Source organism: Meleagris gallopavo, chromosome Z (genome assembly GCF_905368555.1).
Source record: "Meleagris gallopavo chromosome Z, MGAL_WU_HG_1.1, whole genome shotgun sequence".
In the NCBI taxonomy this organism is placed as follows: Eukaryota; Metazoa; Chordata; class Aves; order Galliformes; family Phasianidae; genus Meleagris; species Meleagris gallopavo.
In genome coordinates this window covers 53,897,079-53,910,786 of record NC_139435.1, presented here as the reverse complement: position 1 = coordinate 53,910,786, position 13,708 = coordinate 53,897,079, and the positions used below count along the sequence as shown (strand labels likewise).

General features: G+C 45.8%; 1 protein-coding gene across 2 annotated transcripts in view; it reads right to left on the bottom strand.

Moving 5' to 3' along the window:
• The window catches only part of PSD3 (pleckstrin and Sec7 domain containing 3), a 113,017-nt gene extending 101,911 nt beyond the window's left edge, over positions 1 to 11,106 (bottom strand). The window contains exons 1-4 of one of the 2 annotated variants that reach the window (XM_085214477.1): positions 10,891 to 11,106; positions 4,253 to 4,324; positions 3,560 to 3,633; positions 5 to 113 (exon numbers count right to left, since the gene is read on the bottom strand). Coding sequence is in view for 1 of the 2 variants with exons in the window: in XM_085214476.1 (XP_085070602.1) it covers positions 5 to 113; positions 10,891 to 10,911 (130 nt within the window). In the remaining variant the exon portion in view is untranslated. The remainder of the gene's footprint in view (positions 1 to 4; positions 114 to 3,559; positions 3,634 to 4,252; positions 4,325 to 10,890) is intronic. The other variant, XM_085214476.1, reaches the window with a different exon arrangement.
• Positions 11,107 to 13,708: the final 2,602 nt, after the last annotated feature.

Below are 13,708 nucleotides of genomic sequence, written 5' to 3'. Positions count from 1 at the left end.
TTACCCACTTCTGAAGACTTCTCTTCCTCCAAGCCAAACAAAAATTCATATTTGGCCTTGGCAACAGACTGGGCATGAGCTGATATATCATTATCCCACACAAGTGCTTCTGCCTGCAGAGTCAAAATAAACAAAGCTTATTTATCTTCCAGTGAAAAAAAAAAAAAAAAAGGCAGCAGGAACATGAGATCCATTCAGGTGGGTTGTAAGGTAAAGCTTAAAGTGCCGGGGCAATAGTATCAGAAACTGTAAATTCAACTAAGAATGTTATGAAACTAGAACCCCCATGAAAAACCATAAACAGGACAGGCTGTTTCAGAGGAAAAAGAGTAGGGCAGTGAAAGGGAGGAGCAAGAGCTACAACAGGGAGAGTCAGAAATGGATAAAAGGATAGTGAGGCACGTAAAAAGGTGTTTAGAGATGTCTGAGGGTCTCTGCCAGGCAGCCGGACCTCCACTGTTTACATCAGGACAACAACCCAACCTTTTGTTTATGATGCCACCACACAAGTTAAACCTGCTTCTTTAGCCAGGAGGGGGCTCAGGGTGGTCCTCCTGGCTCACAAGGAGGCATCTGGGGGGATGGATGGATGGACAGATCAAGCACCCAGGTGTCACACAGGCTTGCATCCACCCACCACATTCTACTAATAAGAAGCAATTTGACACAGTAAAGTCCAGTTTCTCAAAGGAAAGAAAGGCTGCATGACTAACATTAAAATCAGTTTTCCAAACAGGTGAGGACAAATCAAATCTCCAAGACAGACTCCAGCAATAGACTGTACTGCAAATACTGTTTGCAATCAGCACTAAGTTTCTACATAGCTGGGCAAGACAGAGCATGTAATTCTTGTTTCTGAGGTGACAGATGAAATAAATCATTAACTGTATAAATTCTCCATCAATCCTTGTATTCATATCCTATGTCTGAAGCAGCCAGTTCTTACAGCATATTAAGTCATTTCATGGTTCATACTGGCAAAGGACTTCGTTTACAAAAATACTCTTAAAAAAAAAAAAAAAAGGCAGATGGAACATTCTGCCCCCTAGGACATTAATAACTTCTATGCACTTCCATCAAATACCTTAGGGTAAGCGTCAGCTACGAACAGAAATTCAAAATATAGGAGACACATAATTCACAATAACACATGATCTTTAACAGATGAAACAGATGAAACCACAAATCTATACTTTCCCTTGAGGCTAGCTCTCCAACGATTGCATTTTCTTTCAAGACCATATTGACAAATAACCACCTTGCCCCATGGCCTAGAACAGTGCCCGGCTTTCCTGTTTCTTCTTTTCCCCAATTACCTCTCCCACCCCTCTGCCTCGAGCCAGTGCTGAAGAATTTGGTCCAGCACACATGCTCAATAACTGAGCAGTAGATCATCTGTGACATTCTTGGATGTATTCATCACTCATTCACTGTTCTAACTATTTACCACTACAACTCGTATAGCTACTCTGATAGACCTGTTAACATTAGCCTGCCAAATAATTCGAGAAAAACACACACACACACACACACACACACACACAAACAAAAAAAAACAGAACAGTACAAGGACTTACTAGCATAAAGAATAGTATGATGAGCATGATAATACAAGCATGGAAGAAGTCTCCATATCTCTCCTACTTTCTCAGGCCTGCATTCATTTGCAGGATTTGTGGCAGGAAGGACTGGAAAAGGGACAGCTGCATGCAGGAAAAAGCTCTTAGTTGGAGATATCGTGGTTAGGAGCAGCTTATGGAGCCAGACAAAGACCTACTGTACCCAGATTGATGTTAAGGGAATGCAGTGGTTATATTTCTAGCTGATGCCAAATTTCACTCACTGATGAATTAAATGGTAAAATAAAATGGGCAGAATGGTCCAGTTCCTGGGCAGTCAGGAATTTCTAATCTACGCACCTATGCATTACAGCATCTCCATCTCTCAGCACTGTTCTTCAGAACTTCACAGACATCTTCTGCTCTGAGCTTTCCTGCCAGCAAACACATTTTTCAAGGTCCTATATTTGTCTATACCTTACTGTAAAGAGCACTGTGAACAGTTTGGTTCACAATGCTCTCTTCACTACCCAATAACTAGTAGAAGTGAATGATTTTTCAGTGTACAGGGCAACCTTTCACAGCTAGATACCCAAGCAGGGTCTGCAAGATCTTCAACCTAAAGCAGTTCACAGCCTCCAGACCCAGACTTAATGACAAGGTTATGTTATTTCATCTAAACAAGAGATATTAGAGAAAGAAGAGGGAGAGAATGAGAATGAGCTGGTTTTAAGACTATTGCTTTACTGTACTCCTTCCTTAGAGACGACAGAATGAAGAGTTAAAGCAGAAAATCAAGAGAAAAAAAATATCTCTCCTTTCCCTTCTTCACTCTGTCACTCACTTAAATCTTGCTGAAGTCATAATGCCCCTGAAACCAGGATCTCAGAGAAGGACTGGGCAAACATTCACGGAGCTTTCCAGGCTGCATTAGCAAGGATTAAAAGCAAGCAAGATTGGAAGGGATATAAAACTCCTGCTTAAGCCTTCTCCTTCAGCTCAAGAGCAAAGAAATCTACATCCCGGTCAGCTCATTTCTTAATTGCTTCCCTCAGAGGGCATTAACCACTACCTTTGATGCATTTGGTGATTGTCACTGCCACAGAAGTTGACACTCACTCAAAGCATCAATCCCATTGAATCAGCCCAGCTGTACATACACTTCTCATAAGCCTCAAACACACTGTTTTTCAGTCCAGACTGAGTTCTAGGCAGAAGAGCAGCAAGTCCCTGCCCATTCACCCACCTCTCTAGCAGCACTTTCTGCATATTTGATCATGCTTGATCAAGCCTAATCCTTTGGGTTAGAGTTCTCGGTTGGGAGCTGAAGAGGCTGCATTTGTCTCTGGCCCAACAGGCTAGATGCTGTGAAACAGACCACAGTGACTTCACAGAAGAGACCTGACAACATGGTGCTTAGGAAAAATCAGAATGGGAGGAGTGCATGAGCTTGATCCTTCAGGAAGCATGAGTAAGACAGACAGCAGGAGACCAGTCACGTCAAAAATACCACAGGAGGAAGGGGACCTCTCATTAAGGACTGTGCCAGGATAGAGAAGTGAAAGTTCCCTCAGAGGATTCCCTACAAGGTTTGTTAATAAAACACTGCCACCCTATTCAGAGAAAGAAACGTGATTCCAGTTCTTGGCTTACTTGACTCTAGTTCTTCTGGAGGTTCTGTTCTGGAGGGAACAGAGCAGTTAGGATGAGGGGTTTACAGCTACAGCGTGCCACAAATGTGTAGCCCCAGTTCTGTACTCTCTTATGTGCAAAGCTCCACCTGCCAAAGATTACCACCTTCCTCTTTGCTGTGAGGCTGACGGGAATTAAGTACATCCAGCATCAGCTGTGGATGACTTCACAGCTGCACACACAGACCACTTCTCATCACAGAACTCTTGACTTCTTCACCAGCATCCCTGGCAAGATACAAAATGCCTCTCAGCAGCCTATCAGCACCCTGATCTAGTGAGTTTATGCATCAGGAGCAGTTTAAATACCTGTGTCAATGTTTTCTTCCACAGTCAAGAATCTCCCTCAGAGATTCAATGAAACACAGTAATTCGAAAAGGAACTGCAAATAAAAAGAAATACATAAGAAAGAGGCAAGAATGATGGACAGGTTTTGATAGATGTGCTGCCTTCTTCAGCAAGTTCCCAACAGTGTCCACATCAAGCTGTCATTCCATGGTCAAATCTCCACAGTCAAGCATTGAGAGCTCTGCCTCTGCTGCTGTGGATAGACAAACCATCCAACCACCCAGCACCAGTAATGGTCACCCCTTGGTTTTTAAGCACATTTAAAATTCTTGTGTGGGCGTGAACTCAGCAAGCCTTAGTGCTTCTGACAGGTTGTGCTAATTGTTTGAAAAGCCTATTTCTGTTGAGCTTTTCTTAAGTCACTTTCCAAAGTAACAGGATGAAATGGGGAAAGCTGGAGCTAAAATAAACATGCTGGCTTCTGAAAGCCAATGCACTGACAGCAGAGAGGGAACTGAGAGAACACTGGTGCTCATAAAAAGACTACTGAGATGGTTTGTAGTTTTTATTTTTGTATGACCTCGTACACCATGTTCTGTTTTCCTCACACACACTCCTACATGCTAATACGTGTGTTTGCAACTTTTAAACTAAAGCAATAGTAAATAGATTAAGACTGAAAAGAGCAGAAGCTCTGCAAGGCTTAATCTCACCTGAAGCAGCCCATATCAACATTAGCAAAGGTTCAGGGGAGTTACAGGGAGGTCAGTGAAGAGCCAGGAGGTCTAGGAGAAAGAACAGGATTAATGTGAAGGCGCTCCATGTAATCATTCTCCAGCATTTTGGATTATACAAAGGGATGACTAAGTCAGGTACGGCTTTTCAACTAAAGGAAAGAGCTGGCTGAGAAATGCATGGCAGAGATGCAGGCACTTGCAAGGGGTCTGGAAAAGCCTACAAAAAGTGATTCACCACCTCTTTTAATGCATCAGCCAGAAGACATCAAAAGAAGGTATTAGGAGTCAGCACTGAACCAAGCAGAAGGAGATGGTTCCTCAAACAGTTTGTACTCAAACCACAGTGCTCCCTTCAAAGCAGTGTCACGGAAACCAGAAGCCTATAGGAGCAGAATAAGAGGGCAAACAAACTTAAGGGATACGCGTCCTCCACGTAGGTAGAGACCATCACATTCTCCTCATGAAAATCCAAGACAAACTCTTCCCAGGCACCTGCTGACGTCCACAACCACCTACAGGCTCCTGGGCTGAGTGTGGACCCAGCCATCATCAACCAGCGCTCTTACCTGCTTATCAGGCTTCATCATGTCCCGGTACAAGGCAGCCCTTAGGCTCAGCACCCAGGCAAGTGGCTCTGCTCCTTCATCCCCACTGCAAGGTTCTCCCAGGCACACACCCTGTGCCCTCTCCCCAGGAATGTGCCGAAAGGAATCAGGGTTTTGCAGGCTTTGCATTGCACTTAGGACATGGCAGAATTTGTTTATCAGGAACTGCTTCCTGTGAAGCGTTCAGGCTGAAGAGAGCAAAACTAAGAGAGGGCAGATACTATCAAGGCTGTTCTCTCTCCTCAAAGGCAGACTTCACAAAAGTTCAGTGTTTGATGAGAGGCTCAATTCAGAAACTAGGCACAAGAGTCTCCTCTTAGAAAAGCCATGGAAACGGTAACTAAAAATGCATTCCATACCAGCAGAATCAAACAGCTGCAGGTAGATTTTGTTTTCAGTCTGTTAATCTTGTTCTACACCTGTACGTCAGTTTTTCTCCTCTTAAAGAAATGCTTGCTTTGTTGTTTGGTTGAAGCTGTAAGGAGGCAGTCAGCTGCTATTCTGAATTAAACGCTTTTTAATATGCAAAGGCTGACACTGTCTGAGCTGTAACTATGTGAATGTGTACAGCATTTTAATTTAAAGTCTTTATGATTACACTTTACCTTTAAAGGTCACTCAGTATTTTCCATTTGCCAAGTCAGTGATTTTTGATGCGTGCTGTAAGGACCTCTGGACATCTATGTATTATTTCTACGGTATGTGCGCAGCTCAAGTCAAAGCAATCCCACTGAGAGGTATGCTGCTGCTCACTACACAAAGAACCGTCTTCTTAGAAAACAGAGCAAAAAGATCTAAATAGTCAGAAGTCACAGGGCAAGTATTTCTCCTTCATTATATCAGACAGATTGGGATAGAGGCCTGATTTAAGGAAAACTGCACAAAGCCAGCATTTTTACTCAGAGAATTCATCAGTGCATATACTAGACATCTTGCGTTTACTTTTTTCCTTCAATCTGTTCTGAGTATATTTAGCAAACTGACAGACTGCTTCTGTTCAGCAGGTACTGCACTTCCATGATATTTTGGTATCTCAGGAGGCAGAACAATGTTTAGATAGACTACAAGTCTGCCCCACATGAATTTCAGCCCTACGGAAGCTAAAATACGGCTCCTCATGAAGCTACCAGAAGTTACACCTGTATCTTTAAGCAACTAATTTTTTTCCAAAACCCAGGCAACATCTGCTGAGACCTGAGAACTAGCAGAACTCAAGCGCTGCACCTATTTTCTCTTATATTGAACTAAAAAATTCTGGTTTATTCATGGAAGTAAAGAAAGAGGGTTTATCAAGAGAGATCATCTTCCTTTCTCAAATCAGTGTTACAAACATGGTTGGTCTAAGATAGCTCAGAGAGACTAAAATATTCTTTGCACCTCAAGCTCAGGAAACTCAATAGTGGGGAAAAAAAAGTAACAAAAAGCCAACCGTTGTTCAGAAGAGCTACTGGAAGAATTTACATTTGCAAAGGTGTAAAAACCTGCATTTCCTCTGCAGCAAAGACAAGCTGTAAAGCTGCAACGCAGCATCAGAGCATGTAAAAATGTGCATATATCTGCCTCTAACATAGCCAAAGCTGTTTGACTCTGCACAATTATTTCATATCACACATTTGTGTTTATTTTACAGCATTCACCTCCACTTAATTACACTTAACAGAAGTCAGTCAGATTTCTGATCTGAGTAATGTTTGAGCTGATCCATCTTCCCCTTGCAGAACTGAGGCAGAAGCTGGAGGTCACACCAATGAAAGGTATGTGAGCCTTTGGCTGTGAGACTGAAAAGATGTTTTTGCAAGAGCAGAGTGCTTGCTAAGAAAGTATGAGTCAGGGAGTGCAGCATGGGCAATGGGCACCCTTGGGTAGCTATGACCCCACGAGTGGCCAGAAGCCACCAGGCCATTCCAGCCATGGCAGAAAGATATAAGACACCAAAGGCTACACATTCCCTGCAAGCAGCACAAAGTGGGCCAGCTGGCACAACTGTCCCACTGGTGGAGAAGCTGATACACGTCTCATCTTTCTTCTCCATTAGGCCACAGACACTTCACACACAAGAAAGCTGATGAAAACCAGAACTCACTGAGAGTAGAATTTGTCATCTTCTGACAGAAGTTCCCTCCTGGTTAATGGTTCTTCTGCTAGGGCTGAAACACAGCCATATTCCAGACTTGAGTGCATCTTGCCATTGCATTTGGCCTTTGCCCAGTCTGGAAGACGCGGTTATTAGTGACACTTCCTGTTCTAAAATTGTTGTAAAAAAATAATGGGTACAATTTGGAGATAAGCCACTTCTTCCACTATGCCACTTCATGCTAAGAAGGAAGAGCACGCCACATTCACTGCTCTTCCAAAAAGGGAGGTTTTCATTGTTTAATCTCTGCCATTTCGGCAGTTTTCTTAGCACTCCAAACTACTGTGTTGCTCACTCAAGACATCACCTTCTTGTTCAGTTCTTTTACCACGTGTCAAAAAAATTTATGTGGCTTTAATGTGAAGTCCTCAAGCTTGTTTCTGCTTTGGCAGCCCAGGCCCAAGAGCTTGTTCCAAGCTGGCCTTCTTAAGCTAATCCCGCCCGTCATGGCACTAAATACCTTTTCCTCCAGTATAGTTTTGCAAAATAAGCCATGTCAAGTACTGAGTATTTCCAGCAGCTGCAGCTGGTGTCCAAGGTGCTTGGTGGAGGTGATAACACAGAGCTCCACTGATGGACAGCTTGATTCTGTGCCCCAGCAGGTTTGTTTGCTTACAGCATCCAGGAAGTAAAGTCAATTCGGGAGTAATTCAGGCTTCGAGGGCTAGACAATTCCTCTGATACAACTCCACAGCAACCTACCTTCACCTGGAATAAACTTCGCTCCACCCTGCAATTAAGTCCATCCATGACCCATCTCTCTTGTCACCATGACACAGAGCACAAAGACCCAGATGCAAAAGCATCTCAGGAACATGTGGTCTCTTGCAGGAGTTGGTGTCACAGCAAAAGGAGCCTCTGACCTAGGAGGTGACACGGTCACAAAAAGCATCTGGAAACACACTGCAAGAGCATACTTCAAACAGTGTTATTCCTGAGAGGAATGTGACATGTATGGCCAGGCTAAAAGCATCAGACAGGCACTTATCATTGCTCTGAAATAGCTTTTTTCATCCCACAGAAACATGCTATATCTACCACTCAGACTCATCCCAGAGCAAACAGGAGAAAAGGACTGGAAATAATCTCTGCTACCATGGGTCCCAGAACACAGAAATTCTCTCAGAATGAGATTCAGATACTTAAGATACAAACTACTCAAGATCTACCTTGGTCTGGCTGCATCCTTGATGCTTCATACACCAATGGCTTGGAGGAGCTGTATGATCACTAATACGCCTAACCAGAACCTCCAGAGGGAATGAAGTCTGGCTGGACATCCTTGGAACATGCCTCTCTCAACTATTCCAATATGGTCTGCAAGCCACAGTGAGGAGGTCCCACTAGACACACCGCTGCTCTCACTGCCACAGCGCCAGCACGCAGTGGGTGCTTCAGTGCGCGGCTGGCTGACCTACAACCTTTGGCCAGCCATGGGCTTTCCCAATTTCAGGTAGAGTGCAGCAGCAATGGCAGATTGCCACCAGGTACTCTGAAGACCCATCTACCATTATGCACCAGATGCTGACTCCTCCCTCCCTTCCATTTACTTCCTTCACTCTACCTAGTGTAGCCAAGACAGCTTTCACAAGAACTCAAGCCACTTGCTCACTCAGAACCCTTACAACAGAGGAACTCCAAAAAGCAAAAAGAGGAGTGACTTAAAACACCCATTATAGCTCCCAGGCCTGCCAGCCTGTATCTCCACAGAGCAGAAATTATTCCAGGCCACCACCCATGCTGCACACAAATACTGATCACTGCCATAGCCAAAGGATCCTTCCTGCATGCTGACAGCCACAATTCCAGTTGCCACAGACATCAGCCCCAGTGCTGGAGCTCCTGGCGCTTGGACCAGGAGTACATTCATCAAGATAACCATTTGCCTGCATAGATGCTCTGTGGCACCAGCCACAACCCTCCCACAGACAGCTGCCTCTTCATCCCACAGGAATCAAAGCCCAAACTGTCTCTTAATTCCAAACTGCAAAACCAAAGGCAAAACTTTCCTGGAAACGTGGGCAAGAATAGAAGGACCATTTCTGGGACGAAGTAGGAAAGGGAAACACTCTGAACTACCTCCAGGTCTTCTAGCCACCCAGTTTGTCAACGGCAAAGAAATTGTTGCTCCCCTAGTTTCAGCAGCCTTCCAGAGAGGAAGAAAAGGTATCAGCTGTGTTCATGAGGATTCTCAATGCCCTTCCTGCCAACCTGATCATTTAGGAGTGGCAACAGTAAGCCAGGTAATGTGCTCGGGCACCAGCAGCACAAGAGGACCTCCTTCACAAAAAGAATTTTCTTTCTTTATCTATCAAGAAGTCCTGATTTTTTATTTATTATTTTTTTTAATGTCAAGTTTAGAAGAGAGCAATGCATAGCATACTTGGAATTGTTTTTAACTTCACCATTACCGCAGAGGAATTTCTTACACTCTTTTCTACAGCAAACCAAGGCTATAATTGAACAGGGGTATTTCCATAGGGATTCCTGCCTGGTTTTGTCTCACCTCCTCTCACACCAAAGGCATACTCCCAAACCACCCACTGCATACAAATTCCCAGCCTGTACAAACTAAGAGAGCTAGGTCAGACATACAACTAGTGTTAAAATGGCAACATCTGCTAACGCACATCAACTGAGGATATGACTGATGAAAAAGCACTTAGAATAAAAGAGATTCCTTACTACCAGCTAAACCAGAATGGCTTGGATGACTATCAGCAGTATATTACAACTGCTTCCAACTCTGAGTACGCAGCAAGCATTTTCATTAGAAACACTGTACTTTACTTTCTCTCCCTGTTTTAATGGCCCTTTAATGGTTTTAATGGTGACTGAAGCTGCAAAAGCAGTTACCTATTACACACCCAAATCACTTCAACAGCACATAAATGTGCTCTGCTTGACAATGTACTAACTGGCACCCTGTGGGAGCCACATAATTGTTGTTTATGGCATGGAAATAATGCGCCTGCACGAGAAGTTAGCATCTTCAGCGACTTTGTGTAAAGTTCAAGATCACTACCACTCCACATGCTCACACTGAGAAGCACAGCTCCAGCACACTGCAGCAAGGCTTAAGATAACAACACCTTGTGAGGATGTTTGTGCAGGGGTGTATCTGTCCAAGTTCCATGCTGTAAAACTTTGTATTTGTGAATTTGTTCAGGTGAATTTGCCTGAACCCTACTCCTACTCAAAAAGCACAATGGTACTAACTTGCTGGGTTTTGCAGTAAATCTCCTTTAATTCAAGAATTTGGCATGATTAGAAGAGCCTATCAGTGCAGCAAGAGGGTTGATTTGTTATATTGACAAGTTACACGGAGACAGAAGCAAAATCAACCATGCAAGATGCAAACTAAGGGTCCCAGGTACGGGACGGAATCCCAGCGCTGCCTCCCTGGGGCGGCTGGTACGGCTGGGGATCTGGCAGCAGAGAGAGCAGCGGGCTCTGAGATTTTGTTCCTTAGGGGAATGTGAGAAGAGAGGGAAGAAAAAAGGAAAAGGAGGAAAAAAAGAACATATAGTGAAACGAAGAGGGGGAAGGGGAAAAAAAAAAAAAAAAGAATAAAAGAAAAAAGAAAGGCAAAAGGAAAAAGTAAAAAGGAAAAGAAAAAAGTTAAAGCTAAAAAAAAAAAAGGAAAGGGGAAGGGGAGAGAGAGAAGGAAAAGCTTAAGAAAAGTGGAGATTAAAAAACGAAGAAAATAAAAAGAAAGTAATAGGAAGAAAAAAGAAGAAGAAGAAGAAGAAGAAGAAGAAAGAAAAAGTAAAAAGAGGGGAAAACGACAAGTAGACGAAAGGGAAGAGGTGCCCCCGACGGGCGGGCGGGCGGCCGCGCCCCCGCCTCGCTCCCGCTACGCACGCCGCCCTTACCGGTCGGCCGGCTCCGTCCATCTCCCATCGCCGGCCACGGCGGATCGTAGCCGCCCTCCCGCGAGGCCGCGCCGGGCCGTGGCGCCCAGCCGGCCGCAGCGCCGGCGGCGGAGCCGGGCAGCGCGGCCGCGGGCGGCCCCTGTACGGTGGGCGCGGCGGGAGCAGGCCAGCCGGCCGGGCCCGGCGGGGCGGGGCGGGGCGGGGGCGGGCCGGGCCGGGGCTCGGGCGGCACGGGAGGAGGAAAGGGGAAGCCGGGGGGGGGGAGGTAGCGAAAGAGAAGAGAAACGAAAGGTATACCACGTGCTCGTGAAAAAGACTAAAAAAGAAAAAGAATTTAGGGATTACCGAAAGCAACCGAGTGCGAAACACAAAACAGAACGCGTACCCATAACGACGGCGTGTGTGAGAGGCGCTTCCAAAAGCCCGCGGGCGTCAGGACGTGCCGTTCTCCCCTGCGCTTCCTATTCTCTGAAGCGCTCCCGCAGCCGCTACAGAAATACCCAGCTCCAGCCCAGGGGCTTTTCTGAGCATACAGTTGCGAGCTGGGGCTCTCCAACCAGAAACTAAAACCCGTCCCTTCAGTGAAAGCTGAGTTTCCCCTCGAGAAGCTGCATTATAAAATATGCACAGATGTCATAGGCCTTCTGGCAGAAGCTAGGTGAGAGGTCGGCAGAGTGAAGGAAGGAGGATGCTCATTTCCTCACTTACTTATGTTTTGTTCTGCAGCAGTTGAAAGCTTTCATTTCTTTAGCACAGCAGAACTGCTCTGGGCTTTCTACTGGGCATCTGCAGGGTTTGATGGAGGTGATCTGGTACTGGAAATACGATTGAAAGTTCTTTCCAACTCGGAGCCAGTACATGCAGCTCTGCTAGGACATCTTCACAGCCAGTGACACCTTACCTATCATCCACAGTTCTGGGATGGGCGTGGGCTGTGGGCAGAGTGGTGGTGCAGTATCAGATAATCATAGAATCATTAGGGTTGGAAAAGACCTCTAAGGTCACCACATCCAACCACCAGCCTGTCCCCACCATGCCCACCAACCATGTCCCTCAGTGCCACATCCACATGGTTCTTGAACACCTCCACGGACAGTGGGTAGCCTGCTCCAATACCTTAGCACTCTTTCTGAAAAGTTTTTCCTCCTATCCAAGCTGAGCCTTCCTTGGCATAACTTGAGGTCATTTGTGCTTGTCCTGTTGCTGTCACCTGGGAGAAGAGGCCAAAACACCCACCTTGCCACAACCTCCTGTCAGGGATTTGTAGAAAGTGATAAGGTTTCTCCTGAGCCTTCTCCAGACTGAACAATCCCAGTTTTCTCAGCATAAGACTTGTGCTCCAGACCCTTCACAGCTTTGTTGCCCTTCTCTGGACATGCTCCATGGTCACAATGCCTTTCTTGTAGTGAGGGGCTCTGCCTTTGGGGACATACCTGCATGCGTAGGGCATAGGGCATCCCAGCATGGGCAGCCCTCACAGCTTTGGCACTTGGTCACCTTTGTGGGCATTATCCTTTGCAGATCAGGCCATGGGTCCATGTACACCATCCCTTTGCTCTTCCATCCAGCTTGGAAGTTTCATCCACAGCATGGCCCTGTGCTCCTTCCATCATGACCGCATGATGCAGTGCTTGCAGCACTCTTCTGAGCCCAAAACCCCTTTCCAACCACCTTCAGCTCTGTATCCTCCTGGGTACTGCCATGCTTGCTTACTACCTGTGCCCCCCTGAAGAGGGCAGGCCACCTGGTGTCTCTGCCACCTCGTCCCTCAGACCAGGGGTAACTTATAGCCATCTCTCTCCTCTAGGAACAGCCAGCTGTAAACATGGCTTTCCCATCCTCTGGGCATGGATCCTGAGGGTCTGATGTGTTGTGCTGGAGCTGCAGCCTGCAGCTGAGCCCCGTGCCTGAAGGAGTGGGGAGGCAAGACCCTCACCCACCCATCCGTGGTTGGCAGGGAGCAACCTCTCCCAGCCAGATCTAAGGATCCACACGCCTTTCTACCCTGGTGCCATTTTGTCCCATCTGCTGTATGTTCCCCAGAGGCCCTGAGACCTTCAGGCTACAGATCCCCCATCTGTGCCACATCTGAGCTGGCTAATGCAATGGAAAAAAAAAACACCTAGTATCTGGATCTCTGAGGAGGTGATTTGCTCCATCTGGCTTCTCTCAAGCCAGGCTGAGGAAATGTTGGTGCTGGCCAGGAGGCAGCTGGAAGCAGAAGATGTTTTTTTGAGGGGTTTGGTGGGTTGGCACTACTCTGTGCAACACAGCTGCTCATGGCCCAGCCCTGGGTGCATAGGTAGCTGCTGCACTTTGATTTGCTTTTTTTCCTATTTGTGTTCAATTGATAAGAATTTGACCTTTTCTCTCTGGCCATGGCACCTGGCCCAAGTCACTCAGACATGGGCTGCTGGGAATATGCTGTCTGCCATTGAGCTGGGAGATGAGAGTATTTGCTGGCTTGGAAAAGGATGATCCACAGGCCTCTGTCATGCTGACATCTGAGTAAGTTTACTTCACTGCGAAGGAGGGTGATAGGTTCTGGCATCTCCCACCCTGAGATTTGCACAAGGAAAGGTGGTATTTCTTACACAACTGATCATCACTTATGGCATGAAGGCACTAATAAATCCCAAAACATTGCTATAGACAAGCAGTTCTCAGGGAAATGAGATGGTCTTAGTGTGTTCATGAGGAAAATCTTAATATTTTTTTTCCCAAAAACTTGATTTCAGTTGGTTATATCAAAAAATTATTTCAGCAAAAAACTTGCTCAAAAACTGGTAGCTTGCTAAGCAATTATGAGGGCCATCCT